The 18,014-nt window shown below is 42.4% G+C and overlaps 1 protein-coding gene across 1 annotated transcript; it reads left to right on the forward strand.

The window, feature by feature from the left end:
• The first annotated feature begins 1,933 nt into the window (after positions 1-1,933).
• Positions 1,934-3,618, forward strand: LOC124119320 (MAGE-like protein 2). Its single transcript, XM_048386497.1, has 2 exons — positions 1,934-2,134; positions 2,176-3,618. The coding sequence occupies exons 1-2, from the start codon at positions 1,934-1,936 to the stop codon at positions 3,616-3,618; spliced, it is 1,644 nt and encodes a 547-aa protein (XP_048242454.1).
• The last annotated feature ends 14,396 nt before the right edge of the window (positions 3,619-18,014 follow it).

Raw genomic sequence — 18,014 nt, forward strand, 5'->3', positions numbered from 1 at the left:
ACTCATTGTAAACTAAGCGGAAGATGCGTACCTGGGAAATATCTTACAGGTTGTGCTGCTCTTTCAGTTCCAGTAGCACAGCCGGAAGATTTCGGGGTTTTCAGGCAGCTCAACTCAGTTTCATAGGCGCTGTGACACATACATACTTATGTACTGAGTATATTGAGGCCTGAAGAGACATATTATTGTTTCCATCAGTCATTCGAAACATTTGTTGGATAAGAGTGCATGGCACACATGTTATTAGAACTCTGTAACACATATACATTGTCTTTTATACATGCAGGGGATTTACTCGAAGTATCCATGCCAGAGCATTTGTTACAAGAAAGAAAATCCGCACCAGTGTATATGTTAAAAAAATATGCAACTTTCACCACTCGTTCCCAGAGGAGCAACATCTAGGGTCATCTGGCTTGTACAGATGTCATGAAACGCTTTAAATGAATAATACATGTCATAAATATATCATGATTATGTTTCCACCACTTCCACACAACTTCTTGTGAAGATCCGGGTTAGAACTGGTCTCCAGCAACCCACGCTGACTTGTCATCATATCCCAATTGCGTAAATCGATGCTTGATTGACTGGTCCAGACTCGATTACAGGAATATTGCAGAGTGCAGCGTTAAGCAACAAAGATAGTTCCACCCAACGGAAAAACGACCTACGCAAAAATGTGACATTTGATTTGATTTGGATATAACAACATCTTCCCGTAGATACGTCAGTAATGCTTGTACATAACAACACAAATGATCAAATCCTGCTGTGCTTGTATTCATAATCTAGAGCAGTAAAAGTATATGCGAAATGTTAAATGCATGTCCAGCAATACGATATGAAGCAAACAGATATATAAAAACGGATCCTACATACACCTATCTGCTGAAAGCCAAGCTACATGTGTATTTTAAAGGATTCCAAAAGCAGTTAGAAAATAGCAGACTTGATCGTTTTGGTTCCTAAAGTCATAGTGAATGTTATTACGATAGATGGCTATCACGCTCGATCTCTGCAGAATGTGAGTTGTCGTATTTCGCCATCCACAACACTGGGTATAGGACGGGCTCTTCTCAGGTTGAAGTGGGCTACCGGCTCGTGGTCACTACACTTGTTTCAAGCATTGCATATGTAAGTACAACTACCTACCAACTATTTGAAAAACCTTCACTTTGTGGAGATTAATCCAGTGAAGAAGGAACGTTCACAGGACCTTTGTACATTATAGAATGGACTGTCGAAAGACATGGGGGACGGAAATTGAGTGAGTGATTATTGTTAAACGCCACTGTCACCAACATTCCAGCTATACAAAGACATACTGTAAATAATAAACGAACCACACCATTGGGTCACAGCGCCTGATCACCACCTCTTATGTAGTTGATTCTTACTCTACTCTGTCTAGCTCTAACATCAATCAGTAAACCAGAACATTTAAGGCCGTTTCACAAACCCACTCAGGTTACAATGAGTCGTAAAATCAACCTATATGTAAATAACAGTAACGAAACAAATTCCATAATCATAAGAAATATCTGCAAAGCGCAGTGTCCATTGTACGAATCTGACCACATCATGATCATGTCTTTATGAGTCACTTTCAAAGAGTGATGACACCTGGTGTTTTCTCCAAAAGGCGGGGGTAGCTTGCCCCACCTGTGGCACCCGTCACAAACACATTCAAGGGTAAGTTAAAAAGAAGAGAATACATGGTACTAGTCAAAAGGGGGAATTCCATCATTTTTGTCACTGATGCATCAAATTTGGAAATGGCCGAAATCTTCACTGATGATGCCTTGAATGTGGTAACGCTGACAACACTTTGAAATCTTCGTAGAAATAGTATGCCATTGTATCTCAAACGTTGTCAAACGAAGACATCAAAGGCTGGTGGAATATAAAGATCCTAGAGAACAAAAGAAAGATGTTGTTTTTACTGGTGGTTATCGACTTTAACCTTGTGTCGCATGCTCCAACAGTCATACAGGTCGGCTGTCAGGTTGTGCCGCAAGCTCCAACAGTCATACAGGTCGGCTGTCAGGTTGTGCCGCAAGCTCCAACAGTCATACAGGTCGGCTGTCAGGTTGTGCCGCAAGCTCCAACAGTCATACAGGTCGGCTGTCAGGTTTGTCGCAAGCTCCAACAGTCATACAGGTCGGCTGTCAGGTTGTGCCGCAAGCTCCAACAGTCATACAGGTCGGCTGTCAGGTTGTGCCGCAAGCTCCAACAGTCATACAGGTCGGCTGTCAGGTTGTGCCGCAAGCTCCAACAGTCATACAGGTCGGCTGTCAGGTTTGTCGCAAGCTCCAACAGTCATACAGGTCGGCTGTCAGGTTGTGCCGCAATCTCCAACAGTCATACAGGTCGACTCAGGTTGTGTCGCAAGCTCCAACAGTCATACAGGTCGGCTTTCAGGTTGTGTCGCAAGCTCCAATAGTCATACAGGTCGGCTGTCAGGTTGTGCCGCAAGCTCCAACAGTCATACAGGTCGGCTGTCAGGTTGTGCCGCAAGCTCCAACAGTCATACAGGTCGGCTGTCAGGTTGTGCCGCAAGCTCCAACAGTCATACAGGTCGGCTGTCAGGTTTGTCGCAAGCTCCAACAGTCATACAGGTCGGCTGTCAGGTTGTGCCGCAATCTCCAACAGTCATACAGGTCGACTCAGGTTGTGTCGCAAGCTCCAACAGTCATACAGGTCGGCTTTCAGGTTGTGTCGCAAGCTCCAATAGTCATACAGGTCGGCTGTCAGGTTGTGTCGCAAGCTCCAACAGTCATACAGGTCGGCTGTCAGGTTGTGCCGCAAGCTCCAACAGTCATACAGGTCGGCTGTCAGTTTGTGTCGCAAGCTCCAACAGTCATACAGGTCGGCTGTCAGGTTGTGCCGCAAGCTCCAACAGTCATACAGGTAGGCTGTCAGGTTGTGACGCAAGCTCCAACAGTCATACAGGTCGGCTGTCAGTTTGTGTCGCAAGCTCCAACAGTCATACAGGTCGGCTGTCAGGTTGTGCCACAAGCTCCAACAGTCATACAGGTCGGCTGTCAGGTTGTGACGCAAGCTCCAACAGCCATACAGGTCGGCTGTCAGTTTGTGTCGCAAGCTCCAACAGTCATACAGGTCGGCTGTCAGGTTGTGCCGCAAGCTCCAACAGTCATACAGGTCGGCTGTCAAGTTGTGTCGCAATCTACAACAGTCATACAGGTCGGCTGTCAGGTTGTGTCGCAAGCTCCAACAGTCATACAGGTCGGCTGTCAGGTTGTGCCGCAAGCTCCAACAGTCATACAGGTAGGCTGTCAGGTTGTGACGCAAACTCCAACAGTCATACAGGTCGGCTGTCAGGTTGTGTCGCAAGCTCCAACAGTCATACAGGTCGGCTGTCAGGTTGTGTCGCAAGCTACAACAGTCATACAGGTCGGCTGTAAGGTTGTGTCGCAAGCTCCAACAGTCATACAGGTCGGCTGTCAGGTTGTGCCGCAAGCTCCAACAGTCATACAAGTCGGCTGTCACCTTGTGTCGCAAGCTCCAACAGTCATACAGGTCGGCTGTCAGGTTGTGCCGCAAGCTCCAAAAGTCATACAGGTCGGCTGTCAGGTTGTGTCGAAAGTCCAATAAACTAGCACATAGTTAAATTCATTGATACATTTACCTTGTCGTATGCACGAGAAGAAGAATGCGTATGTTTTCAGAAAATATAGATACTGAAATATGAAAGACTGACCACCGGCACTGATGTTATATTTGTTACTTCATGACACGGCAATGGAATTTGGTCTAAAGATCGTTGCTTTTGATGACGATAAAATGGTTTCCTTTATCCCACCTCGATTATTTACAGGTGCCGTGAATTCGTCATTCAGGGTAATTCAGTCATGCTATACTGCTACACCGCCCGAATAACCGGGTTTTTAAATAGTGTTATTCATTTAAAGCTTGTAATATACTTTGAATACTTCCTGCATCTTGGCATAATGGTTTGTTCATGCATCTGTAGCGGTCGACGGCATAAAACGTGCAACACAAAATATACACCTTGATTTCGAGGATGACGGCATGGCATGCAAAGTAAGAATGTTTTGAAGTTATATATTCAGGCTTCACAATATGAGGATTTTTACTACAAGTGCAAGTGTGTTTATCGATATGCTTTGATAAACAACATATGTCTCATATTAATAATTAACTAAAAGCAATTCTATGTTGATCTTCAATAGTAAATGCGGTTGCCTCAAGATGGCATACATTGATTCCCTGATTCAATTTTATCAAATGTAAGCTCGATCTCTGACGGGGAACACAACACATGTTCTACCGATGACTGTCGTGTGGTCATGCACATGGTGTTGACGTGATTGTCAGACAACGATTCTACAGTTTTCAGGGGTTGTAAATATTGTACACATTTATTCAATAATTCGTTCGATGATTATGGTACATGAATAAGCTCATTCCTTGTCAAGACAACACCACAAAACAGTTTCCCTAATGTCCGAAGCATATCTGTTTGTCCCTCTTTGTAACGTTATCACATGTAAACATACAAAAAATGGCTTTTTCACTATCGTCTTGTATCTTAAACTTACGACTGGTTACTGCTGGGCATAATATGTTTTTATGGTTTACCAATACACACATATCAAAGGGAAACTACTTCATCGTAACATATATATAACTGACGTTTATCAATGTAAATCATTTAAGCAATTCTATCTATCAGCATTTGTTAAAAAACACATCGACAGCCACAAACACCAGCCACAGACTGAAACATACATTTTGAAACTAAAACGCACTTTTCAGCAACGAATGCGAGTGAGGAAGTGAGTGATTTTCACGTTGCGTTTTGCATGATTTTTCCAGCCATATCACGATAGAGCACACCAGAAATGGGCTTCGTGCATTATAACCATTTTCGGATTCGAACCCGGCTTGACGAGCCAACGCTTTAACCACATGGCTTCCCTGCCGCCGTAATACATTTCCAGAGTAAGATCGACCGATCAGCCTTTATTTCCGTATTTGTTCATCCCACACACTTTAACTGATGTCATTTGAGAGCGTAGACGTAATTTCCGTAACTGTTTGGTAACTATATATTTGCCACCATATGTATATTCCATGATACTTGTGTACCTATTATTCACCTGTCATTAACAAACTTTATTCTACATATACACTCCGTTCTCCAAATTGTTATTACTTCAAGGTGCAAGATACTATTTTCATTAGAATACCTTTCTGAAACGTATTTATTCATAATTTTATGATAAAGAAATATTGCACCAACATACTCTTTAATTCTTTAATTCAGCTTTTAAAATGGTGATGACTTTGTCAACATATAATCATTTCTGAAGGTGCACGATCTGAACTGTGCTTGTATGAGGTGCAGGAATTGCACTGTTTCTTCAAGAACCAGGGTAGTTAGTGTCCATTGCGTTAATCTCTTGTGGGGAAGGCTAACTCAACTACATTTGCACACGTCACTATTCTTTCAAAGTAGGCACACCGTAATAAATCCATTATAGCCTCTGACTTATGGAACTATGTTCACTATCGTAAAGATACACTCTGCACTGCCTGCTTGCATGGGGTGTAAATAATCTTAACCGATCCTTTCCCTGTCGCACAGTCAGTACACCGAGCATGGTGTCTTACAACACCTTACAACCTAATCGTATGTTATGACTCGACAGCTGTGACCTTGTGTTATGCCAACTGTAATTTATGCATCGTGTGAGGCAATAATTTAAGCACACGAGTATGTCATAAATATTTCCGCGAACTTGTTCTAGATGACACTCGACTCAAGGTTGTAAAGAAGGACTAATCTTAAATCATCACATCACTTTGTGGCCATATAAGGAAACTTTCTGAAGATAAAATGTACGAAGTCTCTAGACTTGCGGAGGCCGTTTCAAATTCTAAATGAGGAGGGGATCAGACAACCCTCCTTCACTTTTATAGATCACCAATCTGCTCTAAATTGGCTCAATTGTTTATGATGGGGCCTGCAAGAGTATTTTATAAATAAAACGAGACTCTATTTACTACCAGGGACTAAGATTATGTCTTGGCGCCTTTCGGATAACCTGTATGTGGTGGCTAATGATATGTATTTAAAACAACTGGATATTCACTCACGCACTGTAATACATTATATAATTACCAAATTGCTTTCTAATCCTTTAAACCATTCTATGAAGAACTGTTTCAGAAGAAACCGAAGCTGGTTTCTCCACTTAAGATTAGGATTAAATCACATATTATGGTTGCAAATCCGAATATTATCACTCAACACAGGCTGTTGTCTACGCCTCACTGGCAGTTCATGATGCCTGAAGTAGACCTTCCCTAACAGGTTTGGAAAAGTATGATACAAATCAATAAGTGGATCTACAGAAATATGTACAATTAAGTAAATACGATACTCAGCGTGCAACGTTTGCTTATCGGTCGTATGGACGGCCAAGTAGGGAGTGAAACTGTCGTGACATCTAGAATACCAGGCGATAGCTATAGTTTCACTGCTGAGACCAAGGCTATTTTTAAGCTTGTAAAGAATTTGTCATCTTTTTGGATTTTCTTCCTTGGCTTTAGGCACTGAAACTTCAATTGCATGTATTTCAGACAATGATCTTACAACTGTGCATAACGACATCGTCTTTCTCTGGTTGCCCAGTCATGGTGGTATGGTAGGTAACACAATGGCAAATGCTGCAGCAAACGCAAGACTACAAAATCTGTAACACTACTTTCCATAAATAGAAGCGGCAAAAAACAATTTCTATTATCTCCATTGAACGATTTCGACGATATCATAAGCATTACTTCATATATCATATAGTGATGATTCCAGGTGTCCGCGAAAGCTGAGCTTATCCTGCCCCACCCGTCAGACTGGACTGAAATGTCACTTTCCGTTGTGATGTTCCCGCATTCCAACTGCTCTCTTGGGTACCATGCAGGAAGCAGAGGCATTGTGTTCCCGTGGTCCCTAGTATGGGGGCCTAACTTTGGTTGCTGGTGATCTATGGCCCTTTTTTATAATAATGTATTCTTATTCAAATTTTACTGGCTGAAAATTTCCAATATGATTATTTATGTCAAATCACTCTCTCACCAAATGCTCACCTGTAATTTTCTGACATACGTGGCATCTCTTGTCGTGATGAATATTTCACTGTTTTCCTTGTAAACAACTAACAAATTGAGCTAAAAAACATCTGTGCAACTTTATGCTTCATTAAGTACTTTATATATCTAATATTTTCCTGAAAGAATATGAACTGGCTGTGCGATGCGTGCAGTAAACCAACACTAGAATAATACTATGGTTGCTCAAGCGCCTCTTTTGTGGCCAATTAGATTACTACAAAATATTGTCTCGTTTCGGAGATGCACCACATGAAGCACACAAACGCAGTGCCATTCTGCGCATCTCTGCCGGAAAACGATACTACGATACCCAGCAATACGACAGTACTGCACCAGAGCAGTAAGACACGAAAACAGGGCGGGGCTACGACAATGTGTGTATTAATAAATATCTGCTTATCTGCCAAAAGACTGAGTATTCAACTTTTTCTGAGATATCTTTTTGTGATATCTTTGTGAAAGAAGGGGGTCAACGCGAATTTGATTGTGCATGGCTCACTTGTTAACAACCGCGCCATATTTTATACACTTTCCTACAGAGGCATACAGGGAAACCCCTCATAAACTTATCAGGTTTGCATAAAAGTAGAATTAATTATAGTATTTAACTTATTAAACTTTTTGTGATAAATATTTCAACAATATGTTTATAAATCGTTATTCCATAAGGAAACATCATTCATTATCTATGTTAGTTTGCACTTGTTAAGCAAATGGATCAAAACGTGAGCAATTAAGTACTTCCCACAATTTCTAACGTGCAGCCACATTCCATGGGTGACGTAATAGAGCGCTACGCAAAAAGTTTAGCGCAAGGAAAATAATTCTGACTCACCTTTTCTATAGTATATGTGACCCACCAGGAGAAATGAGAATTTTATGGGTGCAAGGATACAATTGTGCTGTGACGTCTTAAAGACGTTTGAAATCAATTTACTTCAGTGAAAATCGCCATGTGTGCGGACTGTACAAAAATATCTTATTTTGTACTCTCGTCAGTTCGTAATACAAAACATTATTTAAAAACCGTTCAGCATAGAAAAGTCGGAAAGTGAGTCCAAATGTTTTACGTACTGTATCTCTGTAATAAATATGAATTGAAGCTCGTGTATTGATTTTTGTGTGTGCCGTAAATGCTGCAGTTTTAAAATATAATGAAAAGCCAAACACTGATTTTTCACCCATTAGGTGATAGGTCACATATTTCGCCGTATTGGACTTAAGTCCGTGATTCTCAGTATCACCCCATCATTAAGGCGACAGATTGTCTTAAAAAAGATGTTAAATGACACACGACAGTTGGGGTCGCGCAGTGACACAAATTCAAACCAGCAGATATTTTTAAAACACATACAGTGGCGTCTTGTTGTCGCAACTGGGTTTGTAGCGTCACATCATGTTGTCGTAACGATGTGTCGCTCTGCATGCCGTCGCGACGTGTGGTCACCCAAAATGTCAAGCTGTTGTACCGATGCGGTAGTGAAAACATGTCGATATTACCACGACGAGAAAGCACTAATCAGCTACCCACATACAGCTACTGATAGCGTTCTTAAGCACGACTGAAATATACTCTTCAAAAAAATAAACTTAACACTGACTTTCAAAATGTAATGTAATGCGATTGTTTCAAAATAGGACAGAGAAACCATAATTGAAACACTGTTTGAAGATCAAAGTCCACAATGTTCAAAACATTAATCGTGTCACCTAGACAGACACACGTACACGATACAGTTAATGTCCAAGGGGTACAGAAAATGTCAGTATCGGTTGTGTCCACCACGTGCATCAATCACCGCTTAACACCCACGACCCATAGATGCAATCAAGTTGTCAATAACACGCTGTTGGATGTGCTGCCATTCATGCTGAAGTGCATCTAGAAGCGCCGGAAGTGTTTGGGGCGGTGGATTCCTTCTGCGAACCAACTCGTCCCACAGATGCTCAATCGGGGACAAATCTGGTGACCGGGCTGGCCAAGGTAATGTCTGGATGTTGTTGTGCTGTAAGAAGTCCTGACAAACACGTGCAATATGCGGTCGAGCGTTGTCCTGCTGGAACTGTCCGCCATGAACGTTGACGTGAGGAAGAACGTAAGGCTGTAGGATCAAGTCTCTGTAACGCACAACTGTCAATGCACCTGCCACATGGACGAGAGGCGTCCTACCACCGTGATGAATTCCGGCTCATACCATGACACTCCCGCCGCCAAATGGGACAACCTGCTGCACACAGTTGGGGGCGTAACGTTCACCCCGACGTCTGTAGACACGTGCGCGCCCATCAACACGTGTGAGTAGGAAACGGGACACGTCAGTTCTCCACCTTGCACGTGCCCATCTAACCCTCTGTTGGCACCAAAGCAGACGGTCCGCCAGATAATGGGGTCAATACATGACGTCGAACAGGTCTTCGTGCAAAAGGTCCAGCCTCCCTCAGTCTGTTGCGTACCGTTTGATCTGATATTCTGCGTACCCCAGGGATCTGTGTGGTTGTAGACGTGGCTGTGGTAGTGCGGTCTCGGAGGTGTCGCAGCCGGATGTATCGATCTTGTGCTTGGGGTGTCACCCTTGGTCTTCCTGACCTTGGTCTGGCGTCAACTCTGTTGGTGTTGTTGTATCGGGTCCACAGTGCGCAGATTGTCTGTCTGAATACGCCAGAGTGCCTGGCCACTTCTTGCTGAGTTGATCCAGCTTGTAATCTCCCAATGACCGTTGAGCTGCATTCAGTCTTGGCATTCTGTCACCGCCTCTACTGCCGTTATAAGGACTGTATGCGCAGCCGTTGATGTGATTTTTTATACCCATTCAGCAGGGGGGCCTGCATGCCTAAATGCAGGATCCTGTGCTGCACGTTTTTTACAGGCGGTTACGTTTGGATGAAGCTGTAAAATTGATCCCCAAACGCTACGTTTATGTGCTTTGCATGTGTTTTCGCGAATTATAGACACATCATCTTTCTGTTTGACTTATTTGGTTCTCATTTATTGTAATTATTTTAGATATTTGGCAAAAATGTGGTTTTACATTTGTGTCAAGTTTCTTTTTTTTAACAGTATATTTCATCTTACACCAAGAGCAGATGGCTCTTGTAAACTTTTATTGTCACATCATAAATCTCTATTTAGGAGATTCGTTGCGGGAGTTACATTTTTATTATTCTTATCTTTATGACAATCAATTAGTGTCGTGATTATCAGCCATCGTACAGAACTTGTCTGAGCTCACCTTGCAGCACTGCTCAAAGTTATGTTGCGTAGGAAAAGACCAGGGCCATTTGACACGATGGAATACTTTGCGTTTTCCTTAAACCTCAAATAGGTCTTTATGTATGATGTGCAAGATAAAATCAAAACCGAGGAGGTGTTTTAACGTACAACCCGTATAAAGGCAAGATATACCAGAACGAACAAGAAAACATTGATGCAGAGCATCAAAGTTCCCCGCCATATGTGATGCCTCACAAACGCATAATTATGATGTTACTGAAAGGCATGATGGAGCATAATTATATTAACCACAAATAACACAACGCTGTTGTGGAACAAAATATTATTTATTTTGAGTATTGGGCAATACAGTTGATACATTTGCATAGGGTAGGTCTATTTAAAAATAGTTTCTTGTTTAACGCCGCACTCAGCATTATTCCAGCCACATGACGGAGGTCTGTAAATAATCCAGTCTGGACCAGATCATCCAGTGATTGACACCAAGAGTATCAAACTACGCAATTGGAATATGATGTTATGCATCGACCAAATCGGCGAGCCTGACTACCCAATCCTGTTCGTCGCCTCTTACGGCAAGCATAGGTTGCTGAAGACCTATTCTTACCTGTGTCTTTATTTAAAAAGTAGATCGAAGGACATGGAAGCAATTTCTGGCACAAATGTAAACATGTGGAAATAGTATCAAAACTGCCAACAACATTGGCAGATGCACATACTCAAAAAATAGATCACATTCTTTTTACACTTAGCATTTGGTTATAATAATGTAAATGAAAATACTAAGGGCTCCATATGGCAAAACAAGTCATACTAGATAAGGTCTTTTTGTCACAACCACAGATGCACATACTCAAAATATTATCACGTAGTTGGAGAACATTAATTCAAAATACGGAATATAACTATTCCAAATATTTCCAGTGAACATGAGCATCCAAACAATCAAAAGTGTGGTATGTAGAATATTGAATTCAGCCATATTACATTTGAATTGAGATGTCGTCGTTGTTCATGAATAAGCATATTCAGAACATAATTTTGATTATGCTGTTATTTACGATCTCCGGAGCACAGTTCTTCTTTTGTATACACCGTGAAAATCAGAAAATTAGTATTTGAGGAAAAAAGGACATCGGATTACACATGAATGGTTTAATAATGTCAGCTAATGACCAGAAACGGTCAGATGCATCAATTAACTACATAAGGACGATTTTGAAGTATCTCTTATTGCTGGAAAAGAATAGCATCAACATTCGACGCACATGATTTGTATGTTTTGTTTCCGTAAATGCGTGGCTTGAAATTTCAAATAAACCAACATGTCGACATACATGCCACAAATTTAACGTTTCCCGTATACTTCCCCGCCTTAAGGGCGGGGAAGAATAAAAACACATCGGGATACCTCATGATCATAGTGAAACAATATCGTAGACGTGGTATGAGATGAATTTGATCTCAGCAAGCGGCCAACTGAAGGCAGCCACATCTAAGATTGAATACCCTCTCATTACCTGTCCTGTGGGCTCTGAGGGTTATGCAGGTTCGATAAACGTCATGGAATTGTAATGTGAAAACAATCGTGACTGGTGTGTATGAAACAGAAGTTTCACGTTATGCTTCCGGAGCGAACCCGGCCCAATTCTTTACCGCTTTTAAATCTTAGAATAAACGCCGACTTAAACAATATTAGTGAGTGAGTATGGTTTACGCCGCTTTTAGCACTATTCCAGCAATATCACGGCGGGGGACTCCAGAAATGGGCTTCACACATTGTACCCATGTCGGGAATCGAACCCGGGAGTAGTATAGTGTCACTAGGCAGGAGCTCCTTTTGGTTGAGGGAGGTTGAGTGAAAATAGGGAAGGTGATTGGCTGATCCAAGTCACGTGATCGGTTAGGATGACTCATGCATCAACAGCGCGTCGGGTAAGGGCGGGGAATGAAAGGTGTGTGTGTTTATAAGGCAGAAAAGAATTCGTAAGTAAACAAAAGTAAAGGGTATTCAATAGAGCTAAATGTATAGCGTGCTGTCCTGAATAGACAAGCAGCCCAGTTTGAATTGAGCGCGCTTGACAACTCACGTGACCACGTCGTTTCAAATTGTTTATGGGTCGTAATGGTTTCGTTAATTTCAGGTGTTAGTAGAAATTACAATTAGTGTACAACTCACGAAGTCGTTTCAAATTGACCGCGCTCGCGAGAGCGTGCGACCTGGTTTGATGAATACAGGGTGTGTGTTGAAAGTACATCATACCACAATAGAGACGGGTTATGTCAACACGATATACGCCGGGTAATGTAAGGAAAAAAATGTACGTCTAGCTGGATCAAATTCATCTTGTACGGTCTACACGTTTAATTACATTTAGCGCGCAACAACGAGGTTGTGACGTCACCCTGCATTGACTATAACGCTGAAGGCAGCCGGATTTCGAAACACCCCGCGCTGCGTACTATTGTGAACCATTTGTATAGAGGGCGTTCACTTATTCAACCCTGTCCCGACTTGCATAGTTGATGTTTCAATGCTAGCGTTTCCATTTAACGCGATGAAAAATAAGCCCTACGGTTTGAGTTTTAACCGTGTAACATGCTATTTTGAAAATAGATAGAAAACTGATAAGTACATGTAGCAGTGTGACGGCACGAAGCTAGGTTTGTTGGGAAAGTGATGGAAGCAATCTATAGGACATTTTCATGTTTACAATACTCACCCTTAATTCGAAGAGAGAACAGAGTTTATCATGGAAAATTGTTTGACGAGGAAAATGTTTTATTGGAAATATATGTCGAAGTAGGTTTATTCAACATACCCCGGCCTTACTATTAATGTTAACATACCAGCTTCGCCTGAAGCTTCCCATTCATAAATTGTGTGACCAGTGTCCCGTATTTATGATACGTTAGGGAACATGTGTTGTACATTTGTTATTTTAAAAGGGAGTTATTTCAGAGAGGATATATATGGGTATTCCCCCTCATTAAACCTTTCTTTCGTTGGTGTCTATTAAACGTATCCGGTATTTAATACATTTGAATGATGTAGGAAAGTATGTGCGTGTAGATGTTGTACCTATATCCGAACACGAATGTATGACACCTTTTGATAGATCAATTACGGTTCTAACCACGACACGCAACATGACTATGAGCGTGGTTAGCAGTTCATATTTATAAACACATCGTAAATGACAGATTTCTGATGAATGAACTCGCCCGCACACATGTCTATGGGGTTATGTTCGCCCGAACTGTAAACAGTGACACATTGGATAACAGGAAGGGTGTGTGGAATGCACTCGTCCGTGTAAGGGTAAAATACGCGTTTAAACGCACCATTTAAATGATGATGACATTACTTTTTAGATGTATTGGTATCAGTGAGTGAGTGAATTTAGTTGTACGCCACACTCGGCATTATTCCAGCTCTAGGACGGTGGTCTGTCAATAAACGAGCTTGGACCAGACAATCCAATGATCAACAGCATGAGAAGCGATCTGTGCAACTAGGAACTGATTGCACGTGTCATCCGAGTCGGCGAGACTGACCAACCGATCCCCGTCAGTCGCCGATAAGCATGGGTTACTGAAGGTCCATTCTATAACCCGGACCTTCACGGGTGTAGTATGACGAAGATTATATACTAATATGCAAAAACTGAGAAAAAAACAAACAATTCATTCGTATCATTTATTGATTCAAGTCAATCGGTTCCATACAAAGCCTTATATACGAATGGACAATAGTATTCACTCTGGAACATTATTTAGTCACTCATATACACATGCTGCAGCTGATCAAGGCCCTATTGTTTAAACAGCGAGTCCATGTTTTGAAACACATTTCGCACTGTTGAATGTTTCCTTTCCTACGCTGTTTTAAGGTTGAATGGTTGTCTATAGTCTATGCTTTATCTATTGCTTGAAACGATTTCCGTCCAGGAGGTCCCAGTTTCACAATTCCTCTCACGTAGAGGGAAATTCGGCGTTTCTTATCGTTCAAACGCCTCAGTTTACGAGGTGTTTTCAAAATATGAATCAAACTAGACGCGTGGCGTTGACTCGGCATTCTCTTCTGACTGTTAGACTGATATAGTAGTGATGGGTATTTATGCCTAATCGTTCTGCTCACGATCATCATCCTCCTCCTCGTCATCACCGTCGTTATCCTCTGCAACGCTATCAGATTCAGTCTCACTTTCTATTTCCGGCATATCCATCAAAGGCAGGATCTCTTTCATCTTGGGTTTTAGGAGGAGTTTGATTTTATTTTTGAGAACGGATTGTTCCGTGGAAGGATTCATGTCTCCCAGGTTGTATAGCATGTTTTGAAACAGAGGTGCCTCTTTAAAGTACGTGGTATATTCCATCGCATAGTTGAGAGTACTATGCACTAGATCCTCCCACCTCAGTTTCAATCTTCTCTCAATCTATTCTTGCGTTCGTCCCTGTCGCTTGTACTGTTTTTTTCTGCAGTTTCATCTTGTCATGAAACGTATCGTACACCTGCTTCCAGATGATGCGTTGTAAGCCTACATTTTGCCACTCCTCGGCTTCCATATTAGTGAATGTTGACTTCCCACGTGGAGGTTTGACGGCAAGACCACTGCCTTTCTGGGAAGAGGCTAGGTCGTCAAAGTCACTGTCATCGTCATCACTCTCGAGTCTGGCACGCTTTCTCTTAGGTTGAAGGCTATTGGCTGGGCACCAGTGTTTGATATGTCGCTGTAGATCGTGCATGTTATCTATCAGCACCCCGCAATCTGCGCAAGCCGTGGCCATAGTCAATGATGTCTCACTACTCGTGTCTGAATCGGTTTCAATTGGAGTGAGCTGATGTTGGGGCAATCTCTCTTCTTGTGTCAGAGGACTATCCAGAGATTCTGTTGTAGTCAACTTCTCCCTACGCAGATCAGGTTCAGACTGTGCTGTTGTTCTCCTGTTTTCCTCATTTATGAGGTTAACAAGCAGTCGATCCTTATCTTTGGTGGTAGGTTTTAGATCGATGGTGAGTTGTCCATAGGGTGTTTCAGCAACCTTTTCATACATAGCCATAAAGTGATCCATATGTTCGGGGAAAATTCTACGAGCGAAGAGTTTGGTTTGCTGTTTATCTATGGGGGAATGAAACAGGGTGACATAATGCGCGTTCAAAGTAATGTCTCTCGACTCCTTACATCTCGGAAACAGATTTTGTATCAAGAGAAAGATCAATACATTCTTGTGATGTGAGGTTTGAGTAAACAGCCGCGAAATACGCTTGTTGTGCTTTGCTTCGGCCAGGAAATCATCCAGGACCAACACGTTCTGTTGACGAGCATCAAAGTAATCCTCATCCAAGATATCGTAGGGAATTCCTTTGACAAAGGTCAGCTGAGGCAGCTACACCAAACGATGCGGGTAGGTTGGGGTTGGATCAGGCCATGCCGGAGTACATGAGAGGTAAACACAGACTTTCCACAACCACTGGGTCCCACAACGAGCGCATTTGAGGGAATCAGGAACTTGAATTGTTCTCGAAGATCAGATATACATGGTAAATGAGGCAGCCACGAGTGGACTTGCGATGGCGGCGGCGGGTGTGCTTGTAACGGCGGGTTGGCTTGACGCAGCGGCGGCGGTGGGTGGACTTGCGGCGGCGGCGTTAGCGGGTGGGCTTGTAACGGCGGGTTGACTTTACGCAGCGGCGGTGGCGGTAGCGGATGGGCTTGCAGCGGCGGCGTTAGCGGGTGGGCTTGTAATGGCGAGTGGACTTGCGGCGGCGGGTGGGCTTGTAACGGCGGCGGCGGTATGCTATGTTTATTTCTCCTGTGTCGTAACATGACATCTCTCCTTGAAAACATTTTTTCACAGTCCGGACAGGTGACAACCCCCATGGTGATCCAATACGGTGTGCGATTAGAGGGTATGAAGCTTTCTTTTATACCCTTGACTCTGTTGACGCTTCAAGGCAGCAAGTGCCCGTTCCACCACAGCCTTCACCTCCGACACATGTTGTATTTTCACGGGTTGGGGTGTTGTCTTCGATCCCTGTTTGGTTGTCATCGTTTTCATTTTAGGTGTTACCTGTCTCTTCTTCGTCTTCAGCGTCGACTTCTTGGCTGCTTGTGGTTTCTTTCTCTGTTGTGATTTTCTCAACGTAGTCTTCCTAAATATATCTCTAGGGTCAAGTCTAATCTCTGATGCTTTCTTCGTGTTGTTCACGTCCAATCCGTTTGCTGGCGAGAGTAAAACTGTTTGTCGGGCTACACTACTGTAGAGTTTAAACTGTCTTACACGTGTAGGGATTCTTGGAAGACACTCTTTTCTTCACAGCACACTTGTGAGTATGTTAAAAAAGCGATCAGTATGTGTATTTTAATTTGGTTTTACAATACACACTGGTAAATAATCCTTGATGGTCTTCACCTTTGGCTTCCACAGACAGCAGGCCCAGTAACCCATGCTTATCGGCGACTGACGGGGATCGGTTGGTCAGTCCCGCCTCTCTGAAATAACTCCCTTTAAAAACAACAAATGTACAACACATCTTCCCTAACATATCATGAATACGGGACACTGGTCACACAATTTATGAATGGGAAGCTTCAGGCGAAGCTGGTATGTTAACATTAATAGTAAGGCCGGGGTATGTTGACATTGTTATGGGCGGTCGGTCGCTTAGTCTCTCTGCTATACATTAGCTATGAATAAACCTACTTCAACATATATTTCCAATAAAACATTTTCCTCGTCAAACAATTTTCCATGATAAACTCTGTTCTCTCTTCGAATTAAGGGTGAGTATTGTAAACATGAAAATGTCCTATAGATTGCTTCCATCACTTTCCCAACAAACCTAGCTTCGTACCGTCACACTGCTACATGTACTTATCAGTTTTCTATCTATTTTCAAAATAGCATGTTACACGGTTAAAACTCAAACCATAGGGCTTATTTTTCATCGCGTTAAATGGAAACGCTAGCATTGAAACATCAACTATGCAAGTCGGGACAGGGTTGAATAAGTGAACGCCCTCTATACAAATGGTTCACAATAGTACGTAGCGCGGGGTGTTTCGAAATCCGGCTGCCTTCAGCGTTATAGTCAATGCAGGGTGACGTCACAACCTCGTTGTTGCGCGCTAAATGTAATTAAACGACACTGCTAGCTTGCTGATTGTGAAGACTTATCTATTTTGTCTATATATTTTTTTCTATACAGGTTGTCTAACGTTCGTGGTGTACAACGTGTAGACCGTACAAGATGAATTTGATCCAGCTAGACGTACATTTTTTTCCTTACTTTACCCGGCGTATATCGTGTTGACATAACCCGTCTCTATTGTGGTATGATGTACTTTCAACACACACCCTGTATTCATCAAACCAGGTCGCACGCTCTCGCGAGCGCGGTCAATTTGAAACGACTTCGTGAGTTGTACACTAATTGTAATTTCTACTAACGCCTGAAATTAACGAAACCATTACGACCAATAAACAATTTGAAACGACGTGGTCACGTGAGTTGTCAAGCGCGCTCAATTCAAACTGGGCTGCTTGTCTATTCAGGACAGCACGCTATACATTTAGCTCTATTGAATACCCTTTACTTTTGTTTACTTACGAATTC

Source organism: Haliotis rufescens, unplaced genomic scaffold, assembly GCF_023055435.1.
Source record: "Haliotis rufescens isolate VD_foot unplaced genomic scaffold, xgHalRufe1.0.p SCAF_6, whole genome shotgun sequence".
NCBI classification, from domain to species: domain Eukaryota; kingdom Metazoa; phylum Mollusca; class Gastropoda; order Lepetellida; family Haliotidae; genus Haliotis; species Haliotis rufescens.